Raw genomic sequence first — 16,225 nt, forward strand, 5'->3', positions numbered from 1 at the left:
CTGGCCTACATGACTCAACGCTCGTTCACTTGATTTGCACCAGCCACGAGTTTTCACTTCTTAGTCATTTGGTTGACAATACGAATTTAATCTACACCTACCTTGTAGCAGCACATTAGTTTGACCTTAATGTGACCACAATCTGAAATATAATGACCTTTAGGCCTAGGCCTACTGCATCCCTTCTTCCTAAGTGAGCTAGAGCAGGAAACCTCTAGCACTTGAAACTACTACTACTACTAACTTGAGCTAGTTCAGTCCTCCTAACTAAAACCAGCTTTCCCGCGATTTAGATTAATTGAGCCACGATGGAACATTCTGAACAGAAAATCCAGCAAGGTAGCTTAATAGTTAAACTCATGGACGATTACACAGCGTATGGTCCACTCAGGATACCGTACTTATTATGACGCACCCGGAAGTATATTCAGGGAACGGAGATTGTAAACAAAACTTGTACTTGTTTCGGCCTAAAGTGACACACAGTTGGGTCTTTGTAACATTAGACGACTGTGAAGGTATCCAACCAACCGTGGGATGTGAGTAATTTGTTAGTTCGCTATATATGCTAGCTTAATGATAACGTGTTATGTAGTTAACGTTAGCTAGGCTAAACAGGAGGTTTACTCTATAGTGCTAGTTAGCAGTTACCGTAACGTTGGCCAACGTTACATGACAGCTAGGCTAACGTTACATGACAGCTAGGCTAACGTTACATGACAGCTAGGCTCACGTTACATGACAGCTAGGCTAACGTTACATGACAGCTAGGCTCACGTTACATGACAGCTAGGCTAACGTTGACCTTCTGTCATCAACGATATTAGCTAGGGTCGCTTTCCGGGTGTCATTTCAACTGATAAAAAGACAGTCCCGTTAGCCTGGTTAGTTAGTTAGCTTTGCTTTTTGCAGTGTTATCGGTTGACCCACTGTCATTTGATTAGTTAGCTAGCTAACAGTTTCCTCATCAGTGCGTCCTCCAGCCTAATGACACGACAACTGCTGCTGTCATTTCAGCATGCTAGCATGCAACATGCTAACTACATTTGCAGTCATATCTAGTTTGTTTGTTCTACGTTGTGATTACGTAATTTGTGCCTGCCAGTGTGGACCAATCGGGTGGCCCAAGATAATGACAGTGCTTTCTTTTTCGAATAACCTGCTCATTTCTATCCATTCCCTGTTCTTATCCAGGTTTCCACCTGTGTGGAGGTGTCCAGGCGTCAGAGACTGAGAGACCTGGATCGGTAACACTGAGGTATTATAGATATACACATCCCTGAAGACATTAATAAGCATGTCCAGGAAGCAAACAGGAAAGCCTGTGCGTGGAAACAGGAAGTGTGATGCAGAGCGCAAGAGGGATGAGCGGGCAGCGCGCCGGGCTATAGCCAAGGACCGTAAGAACCGCCCTCAGGACGGCGATGCTGGCGAGGAGTTTGTGAGCTTCTCCAATCAGCTCCAAGCGCTCGGGCTCAACCTCAGAGAGGTGCCTGGAGATGGGTAAGACTCAGGGAGAATAACAGAATAACCAGAATAACCTAAACCCACCCAATAATCAAAGTATTTGCTCTTCTGGATATCCTGGAATGGTCTGTCAGATAGGTATTACTATATGGTAATATTGCCTTGCCCTTATACAGTATATATTATTCTCACCCAATAGCTTGTTTAGTGTAGATAGATAGATACAAACTTTAATAATCCACGTACTGTAGGAGGAAATTTGGCATTTCAGCAGTGAGAAATTACAGCAAAGGTTGGAAATGCAGAATATACATAGCGAATAAGCATTAAAACAACAAGGAATAGATCCATCCATAGTGTAGCTAACAGCGCCTCTCCTTCTCTGTAGTAACTGCCTGTTCAGAGCTCTGGGGGACCAGTTGGAGGGACACTCCCGAGGACATCTGCGCCTGCGTCAGGAGACTGTGCAGTACATGATGTCACACCGCCATGACTTCGAGCCCTTTGTTGAGGATGACGTGCCCTTCACCCAGCACTGTAAGGAGAATGGCTGATTCTAAATCTAATCCTAAACCCATCAACTCCGCAGCGCTATCCTAGCCCTGGTCCAGGTCGGTATGCTATTCGGGGCTGTACCCGGTATAACGCCCTGCCAGGAACCATTCATTGCCCCTTTGACCTTTGTCACTCGTCTATGTTACTGTATGTACAGATTATATTATTGTGTTACATAGCGAAGTGAAGACAGGTTTTGAAAGATGAAAGCCTTTTGTCTGAGGTGGCTACAGTTGCAGTCCCCCACCTTTTATATGTAAAGCTTTTTTTTTTTTACTTAAATAGCACATATTCACCGATATCCACTAGCCTGGCTTCGTGACCCTGATCATGTGATCTTTCTCCATGATAGAGAAAGCAGCATGTGAGATTACCTGATTAGGGTCACGATGCCAGACTAGTGGATACTATAACAGCTGAGTGGACGAATCGGTAGACATGTGCTATTTAAGTGCAAAAAAGTGCTTTTTATATAAAAGGTGGGGAGCTGCTACTGTAGTCACCTCGGAGAAAAGGCTTTCATCTTTCGAAAACTGTCTTCACTTAGGTGAGTAACAAAATATATTATTATTGTTATTAATGTATGTGTGTATATATATATATATATATATATATATATATATATATATATATATATATAATTAGGGATGCAACGATGCATCGGCCGAACATATTATGTTCGATATTTCGCAACATGTGTTGATAATTGTATCACAAGAGATAATCGCCGTATCGTTATTTTGTACCACCCCTACTGTTGGTGTAACTGAGTTATTTCAACTTAGTTACACCAACAAAATGCATTCATGGGCAGAGGCATGTGCTCTCTGAGCACCCTCTGTAGTTGTTTGTATGACCAGCTAATCACATATTATGGATGAAAGTATCATTATTATTTTGTCAGATAATATATGGACACAGAGCAGTGAAACAACTAATCAAATACATGTACAGAGTCTCTAGTGACTGCTAACTGTTCTGTTCATTGTTGTTTCACTTTCATTCAGTGTCTAACCTCTCCCAGCCCGGTACCTTTGCTGGCAATGATGCCATCGTAGCTTTCGCCCGCAGTCAAGAGCTAAAAGTGGTCATCCATCAGCTCAACACTCCACTGTGGGAGGTAGGACACAATGGCATATCTCAAGTGACCCTATCCCCTTAGGATAGTGCGTAATGCATGGCCAAAGGCACAGATTTATAGTACAAACACATTAGGCAAAAATAGCTCACTTTGTAACAGGGTGACAGAAAGTACAAGTGATGTGTGCTTTAGAAAGCAGATATTGCGTATCATGCAGTCTAAATGCCACGGGGGGTTACCTCTGATCCCTCCAGATAAACGGCGTGGAGAAGCAACTTTGTCGAGAGCTGCACATCGCCTATCGCTACGGAGACCATTACGACAGCGTGCGGCCTAGCAGCGACAACTCGGAGAGCCCCGCCCAGCTGCGCATAGAGGTGCCCGCATCGTCCCTCATCGTATCGATCTTATCCAGCTTAACTCTCATTAAGTAGTTTCTCAGTGTGTGCCTTCCGAATGGATATCTTTTTCTTTTCTTGAAATGTTTTCTCATTGATCCTGTCCTCTCGCTCGCTCTCGCTCTCTTTCTCTCTCTCTCTCTCTCTCTCTCTCTCTCTCTCTCTCATCGGTCTTTTCAGAATCTGCAGAATGCCAGAGGGCAGCAGCGTGAGTTTGGGGACGGTCAGAGGGACAGACGGATGGCCCCCTCGCCCTCCCCCTCCGAGGAGGATGATGTCATCCTGAGCTCCCTGAGGAACAGGGGGATGCCCTGTGAGGACCCTCTTTTCATTTGTTGACAAAGACTTTATTCTGACCAGCGATATAATCCCTTTGTAATGGATCCATATTGTTCGGTCATTTTTAAATTGTTCGCCATTTAGTAGACGCTTTTATCCAAAGGGACTTCGTCTGACAATACATGATGGAACGTGTATTTTGCTCTACTCCATCTCTCAGATGAAGAGGAGAACTTGTTCCAGTTGAGTGCAGCCACTATCAATGCTGAGTGGCTGATGGAGGCGGAGCTAACAGCCCAGTCCTGCCCAGACCAGTGTCCCTCCGGATCCTGCTCTGCCTGTGAGTGCAGTGAGCACAAACGACCACCAGAGGGCAGCAACACACACAAATCCAAGGTAAGAGCGTCATGGTTTGTGGTCTAAAGTGCATCGTGGTTAATCCCTTCATCCCAGTGCTACCTTACTGGGCCAGTTCTGTCAACGCAGGTTTTGAGGTCTAGCTGCACACTGACCATCTTTTTGACGAAAGTAAGAGATGTTAACGAATGATTGATACTGTCTGATATGATGCAATAAATTTGAGTCTTTACATTTTTTGTTTGTTTTTCAATAAGTGTTGCAGTTGCTGTTAATATGTTAATTTAACTTCTTTATCGCATAACATGTAGTCCATCCATCCAAGGTTTTCAATCTGTTCACTCAGGCTACCAACAGGCAAAGGAAAGAACAGCAGCGCGTGGAGAAGAAGAAGAGACAGGAGGACCGACATCGCCAGAAGGTTCTCCAGAGCAAAGGAACCCAGGACCAGAATCAGAACCTGCCAGAGCCCGTTACTCTAGTACCGGCGCTCAACACACTCAGTATATAGACAGCATGGCCATATACAACTAGTCACGGGCTGATGACGACAACGTTTTGCACATAGAATTATTTTTCAGTCATCTTGGATGATGTTTCCTAAAACCCTTTAGTTGTTCTGCAAATGTATAGTGCCTGCGACAAAGTGTGTGTGTGTGTGTGTGTGTGCGTGTGCGTGTGTGTGCGTGCGTGTGTGTGCGTGTTTGTGCATGTTTGTGCTTGTCAGCAATCATGGTTCAGGGTTCTATTGATACTTGGTTGGCATATTGAGTTTCTCTTTCTCTTTTCACACTGTTTTGACGCTGGTGAATGAGGTCTGGCTGCACAGTGACCATGCTGTGAACCATCTTTTTGCTTTTGATTTGAGTTTGAATTTGACCGATTCCAGCCAAAGATGAAAGTAAGAGATGTTACCGAATGATTGTTCTGTCTGATATGATGTGGAATGCTGCAATAAATTTGAGTCTTTACAATTGTTGTTTGTTTTTCAATAAGTGTTGCAGTTGCTGTGTTACTTTAACTTTGTTGTTTCGTTCAGTGTTCAATGGTTAGTTGAATGATACATATCTCCTTTCATAGTGTACACTTCTGCTACTAAATATTATAAATTGACTATCTACTGTATATAGTGGCATAGGCAAAAAGAGCTTACTGTTTTTTTAGACCATCAAAACAAGCTTGATTGACAGTTTGAGTGAGCAGGATGCCTGTGCCTTCCTCCTGCTTAGGTTCAATGATGTCATGGGTTCCATGATGACTACATTGGTGTTCCATTCTAATAAGTTACTTTTTGATTCTAATAGCAACAGTTACTTTTTGAACATCACTATGGACGCAAACCATGATCTGTACAGTTACCTTTGCCACCAGGATGGTTTTCTGAATCTGTGAGATGCTAAGTATCCACTCATAAAAAATGGACAATCTTGTTTTATAATCTGCCAATGAGTCGTAAAGGTGCAGTCAAGATTTTGATGTAGACTAATCTTTTTGTCTTAATAAATCCACAGAGTGTGTAGAAAGGTGCAGAATAAAAGTACATTTTTAATTTTTGACGGGTCCATTTACCTCCTGAGATAAGGTTTGGTTCCCACCTTGAACAAGGCTTGTGTATCAATAGTATTATGACCTAATAACTAAACATTTGAATCACCTGTCTAAAACTGCAATAGTAAGCTAGTTAGTATGCTTAAACAATATTGAGTTCAAATTAAAATGTGTCATAATTTTTATTGTATGCACAATACAACTCAAATGTGGTTCATAACCATACATACACAACTGCTAATTTGTTTAAAATAACAAGAAACCTACCATTAGATTCTAGTTCAGTGTGACAGTTCAGTATAACCTGAAACATTTCCCCATCTTGTCCAAAGAGGGCGGTAGAGACTACTTTAAAAACAGAACTGGAGGATTATTTACAGACACCATGTTCTTCAAAGACACGTCAACATCACAGAATAAAGCATCACTAATTATGTATCTGTTCAACTTTTTTGTAAAAGAAAAAAAAAGGTCAAATATTCCAAGAAAAAATACTTTCTTTATCAGAGAACATCTGCATCACCTCTCCTGCACCATCTGTCTGTAATTTGAAGGCATGTAGAGGATCTGTTTGTATTTTTTCATCAGTTCAAAGGTTTTAAAATCCTCTCTTATTAGGGATTTTGCCCTTCAATTACACTGCAAGATGAGTTTGCAAGCACACACCCACGCGCGCACACACACACACACACACACACACACACACACACACACACACACACACACACACACACACACACACACAGCAATACAAGACATGTTGAGATTTAGGATGTTGAGTGTTGCTTACAGTAAACCAAGGTGCATTGAAGAAATACGACATATAAGATATAATATTTGAAGCATTATAAACATCCATTTTCCCATCAGACACCCATACTATAGGTGGCTGTGTGCAGAGAATACTCCAAGCTCACTTTGACTGATACAGAAACAGCTAAGCAGAACTGCCTGCTAAGATCACTGCTATGCTTGCATTCTCTACACTTTAAGCTCACATCTAAAATAAACAGTGCGATTACAGGTTTGAGACAGTACAACATGAAAGTGAAAAGCAAGGAGTGTTCTGATATTACATGAGACGGTTCTCAGTTGAACAGTTTGTTGTATTTTAACATCCAACACCCAAAAGTGTCTATTGCACACAAGTGCTCCTTTGGCCAAACAATCACATGATGTCCAGACAGGAGTGCGAGGATGAGTATGATGAAGGTGAAGAGAGAGGCCTGTTGTATCCTTCTTCATCATTCCTCAATCCTGGTCATCTGCTCAGACCAGGGGTGCTAGGATCTATGGCCATAAGCCAAAGCATCTAGGGGGGTAGAGAGAGAGAGAGAGAGAGAGAGAGAGAGAGAAATAGAGAGAGAGAGAGAGAGAGAGAGAGAGAAATAGAGAGAGAGGTTTTGAGATGCAATGGGGGAAAAAATTATAGCCATCATAATATACAACCTGTGCCGACCTGTTGCCATATGTTATGTCATGTTATTCATATTTCTAATGCGCCCCATGATCCAATTTTTACATCAGCCCGGGGGAAACAAAAGGGAAACAGCAATAACAAACACACCCATCAATCAAACACACCAGGCTACAAGGGATCTAACACATGTACACCACGCATACACACAGTAGCAGCAAACCAACTCAATAATTACCTGCAGCAAACAAGTGGGTTTGAAGCTTGGTCCTAAAAGTCTCTAGAGTGATGGCAGACTTGATGTTAGAGGAGTAGTAATGAGTCTTTGAAATTGAGAGTTTAACATGTTTTTTGAATGATTTCTCAAGGTGCCCACCCACATCCATTGTATGACCAAAACGGTGGTAGAGCAATTATCAGACTTTATCAAAAATGCTAGTTTGGTCAACTTTTTGATCTGAACCATTGTATATGATCATAAGTAACCTTAAAACAGGGCTAAACATGATTTTCCCTTTAGTACTCCTTTAAATGGTAAATGGTAAATGGACTGCATTTATATAGCGCTTTTAGCGGCACTCAAAGCGCTTTACAATGGCCTCTCATTCACCCATTTCACACACATTCACACACCAATGGCAGCAGCTGCCATGCAAGGCGCTAACCTGCTCATTGGGAGCAATTTGGGGTTAGGTGTCTTACTCAAGGACACTCTCGACATGTGGACAGTCGGAGCTGGGATTCGAACCACTGACCCTTCAATCATTGAACGACCCGCTCTACCAACTGAGCTACAGCCCCCCCCCCTCACCTGAGTGAAACTTCGCCGTGCAGCAGAGGCCTTCCCCCCGCGCCGTCCGGTACACGGGCGACACACACACCCGCGCAGCGGGGGGCAGGTGTGTGAGGCGGGCGGACAGGGAGTCGGGGGGCAGGTAGCGGGAGGAGCCTCCGGTGCCCCGCCCCTCCCAGGTGAGCCAGTAGCCCCTCAGACCCTCGGCGCCGGCCTTCCAGTCCACCTGTACGGAGTCGCTGCCCACCGTGGTGACCTGCAGGTCTGCTAGGGCTGGCGTCACTGGGGTGGGGGGAGGGGTTGAATGTATCAGACTGTTAATGAAATTTCAGTCTCACCAATGTCACCTACATAATTTTGTTCTTTTCTTTGTTTTCCTACCTGACTGTTCTAACTTTGTAGTTCGTTCCCCTAGAATCAGTCTGTTAAAACTACAAATTGTTTCTGTGTGACATCACTTCCCTGTCCTCTTCATCCTGAAACTGCATGTCACTTCCTTTCTCACGTTATAAGGTATCACTCCCGAGTGAGATTCACCACTCTGACTGAGGAAGCACTTCCTGTTTTCAGAGTCCGCTTTGCAAACCGTAAACATCAGAATAAACCTTTTGTCTTTGTTTGAAACTAGCTTGACCGACCACTCAGTGTGTTCTTGAAATCTAAACTAAACCAAGTAAGATTTTTCATTCAGAAATGGTAAATGGACTGCACTTATATAGCGCTTTTCCACCTCAGCGGCACTCAAAGCGCTTTACAATGGCCTCTCATTCACCCATTCACACACCCATTGCGGTAGCTGCCATGCAAGGTGCTAACCTGCTCATTGGGAGCAATTTGGGGTTAGGTGTCTTGCTCAAGGACACTTCGACATGTGTACAGTCGGAGCTGGGATTCGAACCGCTGACCCTTCGATCATCGAACGGGCCCACTCTACCAACTGAGCTACAGCCGCAGGAGCGGAGAATTGAGGGTTAAGTACAAGAGATTGAGAGATAGGGGGTTGATGGAGGCAGAGAGAAGAGAATGAAATGTACAGTATGTGAAGTACATCCTCATCAGCTAGAACGGCGCCTTCAAAACCACCCCCGGGGGCGGAAAGACAATCCTACTGCACTCAATTACGCTGACAAAAGCAAGTTGAAATCTACTTCCAAAAAAAGTTCAGCTTTGAACCCCCCGCCCTTTTAAGGATTAAGGGGCTGTAAAATAATCCCCAACCCAATTGCCAGGATCGCATTTCCCCTCCGAGCTCCTCACCTTCCGGAGTGCACATTTTCACCGACATGGCCCTTTCCCGGCCGGAGGGGTAGCGGGCGCTCACGGTGACCAGGTACTCGGTGCCCGGCTGCAGGTTGGTCAGCACGGTGTAGTTCTGTCCTCGGCCCACGGTGAGGACGGTGGCTCCGCCCCCTGTCAGGGTTGAGTACTCCACCTGGTAGTGCAGGACGGACTCGGGCTGCAGGGGGCCCCAGCTCACCCTCACACTGTTCACCCCCGCCTCGGTCACGGTTACCGTGGCCGGGCTCGTCACCTCTGGTAGGGGGGGATGGGAGAGGAGGGAGAAACCATTGAGGAGATGGGGGGGGGGGGGAGTTTCTGCTTTTACACTGGACGAAAAATTCCATTAAGAAAAGTGGATTAATAAAATTGATGATGAACGCAGACCTACCTGGCTTAGTGGTAAAGGTGACGGAGAGTGAGTTGAGCACCTGTTCGTTGGACTCAGGGGTCAGTGTGGCAGAGTAGGTGGTGTCCGGCTTCAGGCCTGTTAGCTGAACGTTACTGGAGTCTCCCGGCTGGGTGAGTCTCTGGTACTGACTACCGCTGGTACTAGGACTGGTACCGCTCCCGGCGCTGCCCCCTCCTCCCGCTCCTCCTGTAGGAACCGGCCCAAACCGGATCTCGTAGAAACCGGTCAAACCGGCCAGGACCGGTCGCCACTGCAGCACGGCGCTGTTGGTGGACACGTCTCGGACCAAGAGCCGCTCGGCCCGGATGATCTCTTGAGAGAGGACAGACAGCACCATAAGTGACCCGAGGGTGGACAACAGAGGGACACGGAGGGACACGTCACACACACTTTATCTATGTATTCTAATCTTCTTCAATTTCAGCAGCTGTAAACAAAAAGTTGAAAGGAGAGGAGGGAGGAGGCGGGTTGAGAGAAACCAAACCAGACAGACAGACAGACAGACAGACAGACAGACAGACAGACAGACAGACAGACAGACAGACAGACAGACAGACAGACAGACAGACAGACAGACAGACAGACTGGGGACTCCAAGCACATTCGCAACCCATGCAATAAAATCCCTCGAAATAGACAACGCAGTGCTGGGATGCTGCAAGCATAAGACTAGACTAGCCAGGTTCCCAGAGGACGTTTCTGTGTCTGTGAATAGGACCCCTGGACGCTCCCTGGAAGCAAAGGACCTTTCTACAGGACATATTTACTCTGTGCACCACGTCCTACTGATATATAAGTTGTCTTAAGTGTACATGTGTGCATTATAGCTGTTACTCTATCTGGCCAGAGAAATGCCCTCTTGCCTATTAATACCCCCGCCTGGCACTCTAGGAGGGCACAGTGAGGGGGTTGAATGGTTTGGGAAGGAAGGGGGTAGAGGGGGTGAATAATCTCTATATTAATAGCCCCCCGACTCTCTCATTACAGTGTTTCTCTCTCTTGCACACAAACACACACACGCACATGCACACACACACACACACACACACACACACACACTCACACACACACACACGCGTCCCACTGTCTCCAGGAGAGTGTGTGGAGACGGGACAGACAGGAAATGAGTTAGAGTGGACTCGCAAACACACACACACACACACACACACACACACACACACACACAGTGGATTTGCACACACACACACACACACTCGCTCACCAATGATGGCGTCCCTCAGGTCCTCGGTGATGATACTCACGTCGTCGATGTCGACGAAGTACAGATTGGACTCCACGGGGGGGCTGACCACCTGACGAAGCACCTGGTAGTTCCCGTGGCCGGTGGACACCACCAGCACGGCCACGCCCTGCTCCTTCAGCTCCTGCATCGGCCGGAGCACATCGCCTGGCTTCACCCCGTCCGTCAGCCACACCAGCACCCTGGGGAGCCCCTCCCTGGCTCCCCCCGCCACCCCGGGCCTCAGCGCCCGATCCCGGGCCATCGTGAGGGCGTCCTCGGTGTTGGTGTCGCCGCGGAGAGGCTCGGTGTTCATGAGCGCTCCCTGAAGGCCGCTCTGGGTATCGTGGGCGTCGAAGCCGAACTCGAGACGGGGTTGGCTGCCCACCTGCAGCAGCCCTATCCTTACCTGGTCCTCGCCCAATGAGAAGGGGAGGACGAGCTCGGACAGGAAGCTCTGCATGCGGGAGTACTCGTAGGACGAGATGCTGCCGGAGGAGTCCAACAGGAAGAGGACGTCACCCTCACAGCAGTTCAGCACTGGGAGGAGAAGACGGAGAAAAACAAGTTTTTTGGGAGAAGAGCAGGTTTACTGACCTACATAGAGACTACCCAGACAGCAATCCCATCAGGGCCATATACAGGCCAGATCTGGCACTTGTGTCTTAGCTCCGGCCCATATATGGCCCAGATCCGTTTGCTATCTGGGTAGTGTTTACTGTATGTGTGGGGTTATGGGACCGTTATGTGGGAAGCAACGTGGTCTGTCAGATGTTGCTACAGAGCACCACAAACCTCCCATAAATGAGTGGTAAAACCATTATCACAGATTTACTGGCGTAAAGCGCAATTCCAGAGCTGAGTGGTGCAGCATGGGAATACCTCAGCAGGCCAGGCTAAATCTCTCTCTGATTCCTTCTCCCTCCCACAACTTTTTCCAGTGCTTCCCTCCCTACTTGGCACACATACACACACATGTGCGTCGGTACATACTGTACACCCACCCACACACACACACACACACACACACACACAGACACACATACACACAAACACACACACACAAAACCTCCCTCCCTCTCTCCTTCCAACTCCTTGGAACAACAGTCACAGGGTCGTTAAACTCTTTAGAGCGAATGCCATGAGCCTGAAAGCGAGAGAAACCAAAAAAGGAGAGAAGAGACGCGAGCAAGTGTAAGACGGGTGTAAAATGAGTGTCAAACGGGTGTAAAATGAGTGTAAGACGAGTGTAAAATTAGTGTAAGACGGGTGTAAAATGAGTGTAAGACGGGTGTAAAATGAGTGTAAGACGGGTGTAAAATGAGTGTAAGATGGGTGTAAAATGATTGAGTAACAAGCAACTACAGCGATGACGCTGGATCAAAACAAACAAACTATAAATAGGGATGAAGGATCCAAGATAAGATAACTAAACAGGGAGTGGGAGGATTAAAGCATTTCTTAATCCTTTGATGGCATAAAAACATTGTATTGTATGTCCTGAGGAAATCTCTCAAAGTTTTGCCAATTTTCTTTGTTTCGTAACAGAAGTAGTAGCGTGAACAGAGTGAGTGACGGAGGACCAGAGCTACTGGGCATTGGTAATACAAAGAGTGGGGTGGGGGGGAGAGGAAGGGGGAAAAGGGTTGGCAGAACAGTTCCATCCGAGAAAGAAGGAGGAATGCATCACAGCCAAGAGGGAATGAGCGGGGGGTGGGTTCTGTGTGCGTCTAAGTATGTGTGTATAAGTGTGTGTGTGTGTGTGCGTGTCATGATCTTTGGAGATTGATCATCTTCTTTGGGCCATTATCAAAGAATCTCAGAGTGCTTCACTTCTACGCTTGAGATGAGTCTGTGTGGATGGGACAAGACTTGTTGAAAGGCGAGTAAGAATCGAAGCGTGCAAGGTTGTTACACACTCAGACCCCCCAACTCACATCTGCGCAAGCTCTCTCTCTCTCACACACACACACACACACACACACACACACACACACACACACACACACACACACACACACAACCTTTCCTGAAGGAATTCCCTACATCTGTCTTGTTTGGACTTTGCACAGCAGCTCCCTAGAGTGGGAGAGACGGGAGTTACGCTGCACATGTGGTCTCCTGGTTCTCAGTGTTAGTTCTGAGTACAGTACTCACGTTTATCTAACACCAGATGTTGGGCTCAACATTCAGCTGCACAGTGTGGTCTCTGTCTGAGAAAGAGCCCGATAATGCAGTCTATCGTCATCAGTAGTAGTTTTATTGCAGTGGTTGGTTATACACACAGGAAGGGACAATAAGGGACTTCCTGGGACTTGTAAATGAATGATGAAACCATTGGCGGGACAATGGGAGCGGAGTTACTTTGACCTGTCTCACACATGAGTGCGCATATTTACTCACACACTGTGATGCATGCATCCTCATCACACACGCACACACGCACACACGCACACACACGAGCGCGCGTGTACACACAGACACATGCACATGCATGTTTGCGTCAAAATGGTGGTGGTTTGATGGACATGGGTCACGTGTTAATGCCCATGTCCATATGCACACACACACACACACACACACACACACACACGCACACACAGGTGCACTGCAGATGGTTATGTACAGTATGTCCAAATAAAGCAGAACTTCTTTTCTTGGATTTAAAACATCCATGCGTTGTATGAGGTTCACACCATATGGCCAGTGAATGATATTCATAAACCTACTCTAGCACAGAGGGGCAGGAAGGATCGACCTGTCTTTACAGTTTCATAGGTCATCGTCAGTATAAAGAGTTAAGAGCATAGAAGTAGTTATGTATGCTAAGGTCTTTAAATGTCTTCTGGTCCCTATAAATGGAATTGGGCCATGAGGAGCCTGATATGTAGCTACACACTACACTAACACTGAGTCACACATTTAAAACTCATACAGACTGACTTGGCTTCAGTCACCACCAAGATTAGCTTGTAAGCGCTATGGTTAGGAGTTTCCCCACATACACTTGCAAGGGTGTGACCACTCAGTCAATTACTTTCCATGACTTACTACTATTTACAACATCTATAGTAATTTTTCATGTCAAATAATAGGGCTCATAATTTTATTGATTAATTTAGCCTTTAATTAACCTGGTTGATTTTTTTTTTTATCCGGAGAGACCTGACAAGAACAGCACAAAAGCATCAACATAAAATCCTGTTACATTTTTAATGTTTTATGTTCAGTTTAAGTGAATATAAAATCACGAGCAAACTACGAACTAAAGGAAAACTGGCATTATGATCTATCCTTTTTTTTTTTATGATTCATGGTTATTCTTGCGATTTCAACCCCCATATCCCACCCAGACAGCCCCTGGGTGGGGCTCCGGTGCTCACCTGCTTCAGGTACGGGGTCCTGACCACTGGACGACCGCAGGAACACGTTGACCAGTATGAACGTCACAAAAACGCGACTCTCCATTGTAGATAATGGATTTGATCAATATCAGCGGCACGAACTAATGGCTATATATGAGTTCGAGTCCCACTGGCACAGCCGACCTAACTATTTCTCACTCAGTCTGTAGGCTACATATCACAAAACCTCACATTAAGCATTATGTTCCACTCAGTATATCCCTCTGATAAAAATGTTAATTTGTGTTGAATTAACGCGTTAACTCAAGGTGGGTGCCTTGGAAGAAACGGCCGCGTGTATAATCCCAGTCCTTTCTCTCGCGCAGCTCTCTCGACTCCAAACCCTTTCCCCCTCCCTCTCTCTCTCTCTCCCTCTCCCTCCCTCCCTCCCTCTCTCTCTCTCTCTCTCTCCCTCTCCCTCCCTCCCTCCCTCTCTCTCTCTCTCTCTCTCCCTCCCTCCCTCTCTCTCTCTCTCTCTCTCTCTCTCTCTCCCTCCCTCTCTCTCGCCACTTTGCTCTCCCTCTTTTCTTTCCCGTCTTCCAAGACACTCAGAATAGAAAAGGCTGTGGCCAAGCGTCATCCTTTGGATTTGATCCCATTTCTTCACAAATGTCCTATTTTAAGACCTATTAATTTCAAAACACTCGAAACCAAAAGAGATGTGGCTTCTGCTTTAAATATCATATTAATTATTAAAGGAATAGTTCGGTATTTTGCATCATACGTCATACGATTATTTACGATCATATACAATGGTCCATATAGAAATGTTGACATATTTTGGACTTTTGAGATATTAGTGCTCATTGCTCACGTCACAGTTACACAATGGATCTCTATGGGCATCCGTTGTGTACCTCGGCATGGTCCTCAATATGCCCATCGCTCCATTGTGTACTGCTTAACTGTGACATGAGCAATGAGCAATAATATATGCAAAGTCTGTCCAAATGTTTCTAGCCATTGTATATGATCGTAAATAACCTCATGACGCTAAATACCAAACTACTGTAAGGATGCATACTGTACCATTCAGAATAGCCTGCAATGCATCTAGTCACACTTGTGAGTCAGGCAGATAAATGCGAGAGCTTGAGTAATGTTCACATTAGCAGGGTGAAAAAAATGTAGCAGTAAATCTTCTGAGTGAGACTCAGCAGTAGTTTAGCAGTAGCTGACCGCACGTCTATTATACTGTAAAGAGAAGGGGGAAAGAAAGAAAGAAAGAAAGAAAGAAAGAAAGAAAGAAAGAAAGAAAGAAAGAAAGAAAGAAAGAAAGAAAGAAAGAAAGAAGGGTCAGGAGTGAGTAATAGGAGGAAATGGGAATTATATCGTACAAAGGTCAGTTGGGATTCCTTTGGTGATACATTGTCCAAATATTTCCTTTGTTCCAGTCAGACGCACACACCTGGATATTAAACATTGGTCTGGACCAATATTTAATTCGCAAATTATGTTTGAGTATGCAGCTTTCCACTACACTACACTCACTACTTAGGCTACTTATAATATTTATACCCCACTTTCGCTCCCTGACAGCTGCCCAAGTCCACTCTGTTTTAATACTTCACAATGGACACGCATCATAAATGTCTTTAAATGTCTTATTTTATTGCGTGGTTTTGTTTGTATCCTGTTATCATCAGGCTGATCTGTGGACGTCCTGGGACCCGGCCTCCTCCTGGGACCCGGCCTCCTCCTGGGACCCGGCCTCCTGGGACCTGGCCTCCTGGGACCTGGCCTCCTCCTGGGACCCAGCCTCCTCCTGGGACCCGGCCTCCTGGGACATGGCCTCCTGGGACCTGGCCTCCTAGGACATGGCCTCCTGGGACCCGGCCTCCTCCTGGGACCTGACCTCCTGGGACCCGGCCTCCTCCTGGGACCCGGCCTCCTGGGACCTGGCCTCCTCCTGGGACCTGGCCTCCTCCTGGGACCCGGCCTCCTCCTGGGACCCGGCCTCCTCCTGGGACCTGACCTCCTGGGACCCGGCCTCCTC

General features: G+C 46.2%; 2 protein-coding genes across 2 annotated transcripts; one reads left to right on the forward strand and one right to left on the reverse strand.

The window, feature by feature from the left end:
* The first annotated feature begins 411 nt into the window (after positions 1-411).
* otud3 (OTU deubiquitinase 3) lies at positions 412-5,048 on the forward strand. Its single transcript, XM_084435879.1, has 8 exons — positions 412-539; positions 1,195-1,503; positions 1,856-2,004; positions 3,030-3,142; positions 3,358-3,480; positions 3,682-3,814; positions 4,001-4,176; positions 4,484-5,048. Exons 2-8 carry the CDS (start codon positions 1,298-1,300, stop codon positions 4,646-4,648), a joined length of 1,065 nt encoding a protein of 354 aa, XP_084292005.1. The 5' UTR covers positions 412-539; positions 1,195-1,297; the 3' UTR covers positions 4,649-5,048.
* A 983-nt stretch (positions 5,049-6,031) lies between these two features.
* Positions 6,032-14,532, reverse strand: vwa1 (von Willebrand factor A domain containing 1). The gene is made up of 6 exons (XM_084436374.1): positions 14,209-14,532; positions 10,808-11,365; positions 9,565-9,897; positions 9,153-9,428; positions 7,914-8,177; positions 6,032-6,997 (listed from the first exon to the last, which is right to left on the reverse strand). The coding sequence occupies exons 1-6, from the start codon at positions 14,291-14,293 to the stop codon at positions 6,969-6,971; spliced, it is 1,545 nt and encodes a 514-aa protein (XP_084292500.1). The 5' UTR covers positions 14,294-14,532; the 3' UTR covers positions 6,032-6,968.
* Positions 14,533-16,225: the final 1,693 nt, after the last annotated feature.

Source organism: Borostomias antarcticus, assembly GCF_949987555.1.
Source record: "Borostomias antarcticus genome assembly, chromosome: 3".
NCBI classification, from domain to species: Eukaryota; Metazoa; Chordata; class Actinopteri; order Stomiiformes; family Stomiidae; genus Borostomias; species Borostomias antarcticus.

Coding starts and splice junctions, on each gene's coding strand:
- vwa1 (XM_084436374.1), bottom strand. CDS start 14,293: ATGGAGAGTCGCGTTTTTGTGACGTTCATACTGGTCAACGTGTTCCTG. Junction 9,898..10,807: donor CCTGAGGGACGCCATCATTG/GTGAGCGAGTGT, acceptor TCCTCTCTCAAG/AGATCATCCGGGCCGAGCGG. Junction 8,178..9,152: donor GAAAATGTGCACTCCGGAAG/GTGAGGAGCTCG, acceptor CCCCCACCCCAG/TGACGCCAGCCCTAGCAGAC.
- otud3 (XM_084435879.1), top strand. CDS start 1,298: ATGTCCAGGAAGCAAACAGGAAAGCCTGTGCGTGGAAACAGGAAGTGT. Junction 2,005..3,029: donor CGTGCCCTTCACCCAGCACT/GTAAGGAGAATG, acceptor ACTTTCATTCAG/TGTCTAACCTCTCCCAGCCC. Junction 4,177..4,483: donor GCAACACACACAAATCCAAG/GTAAGAGCGTCA, acceptor CTGTTCACTCAG/GCTACCAACAGGCAAAGGAA.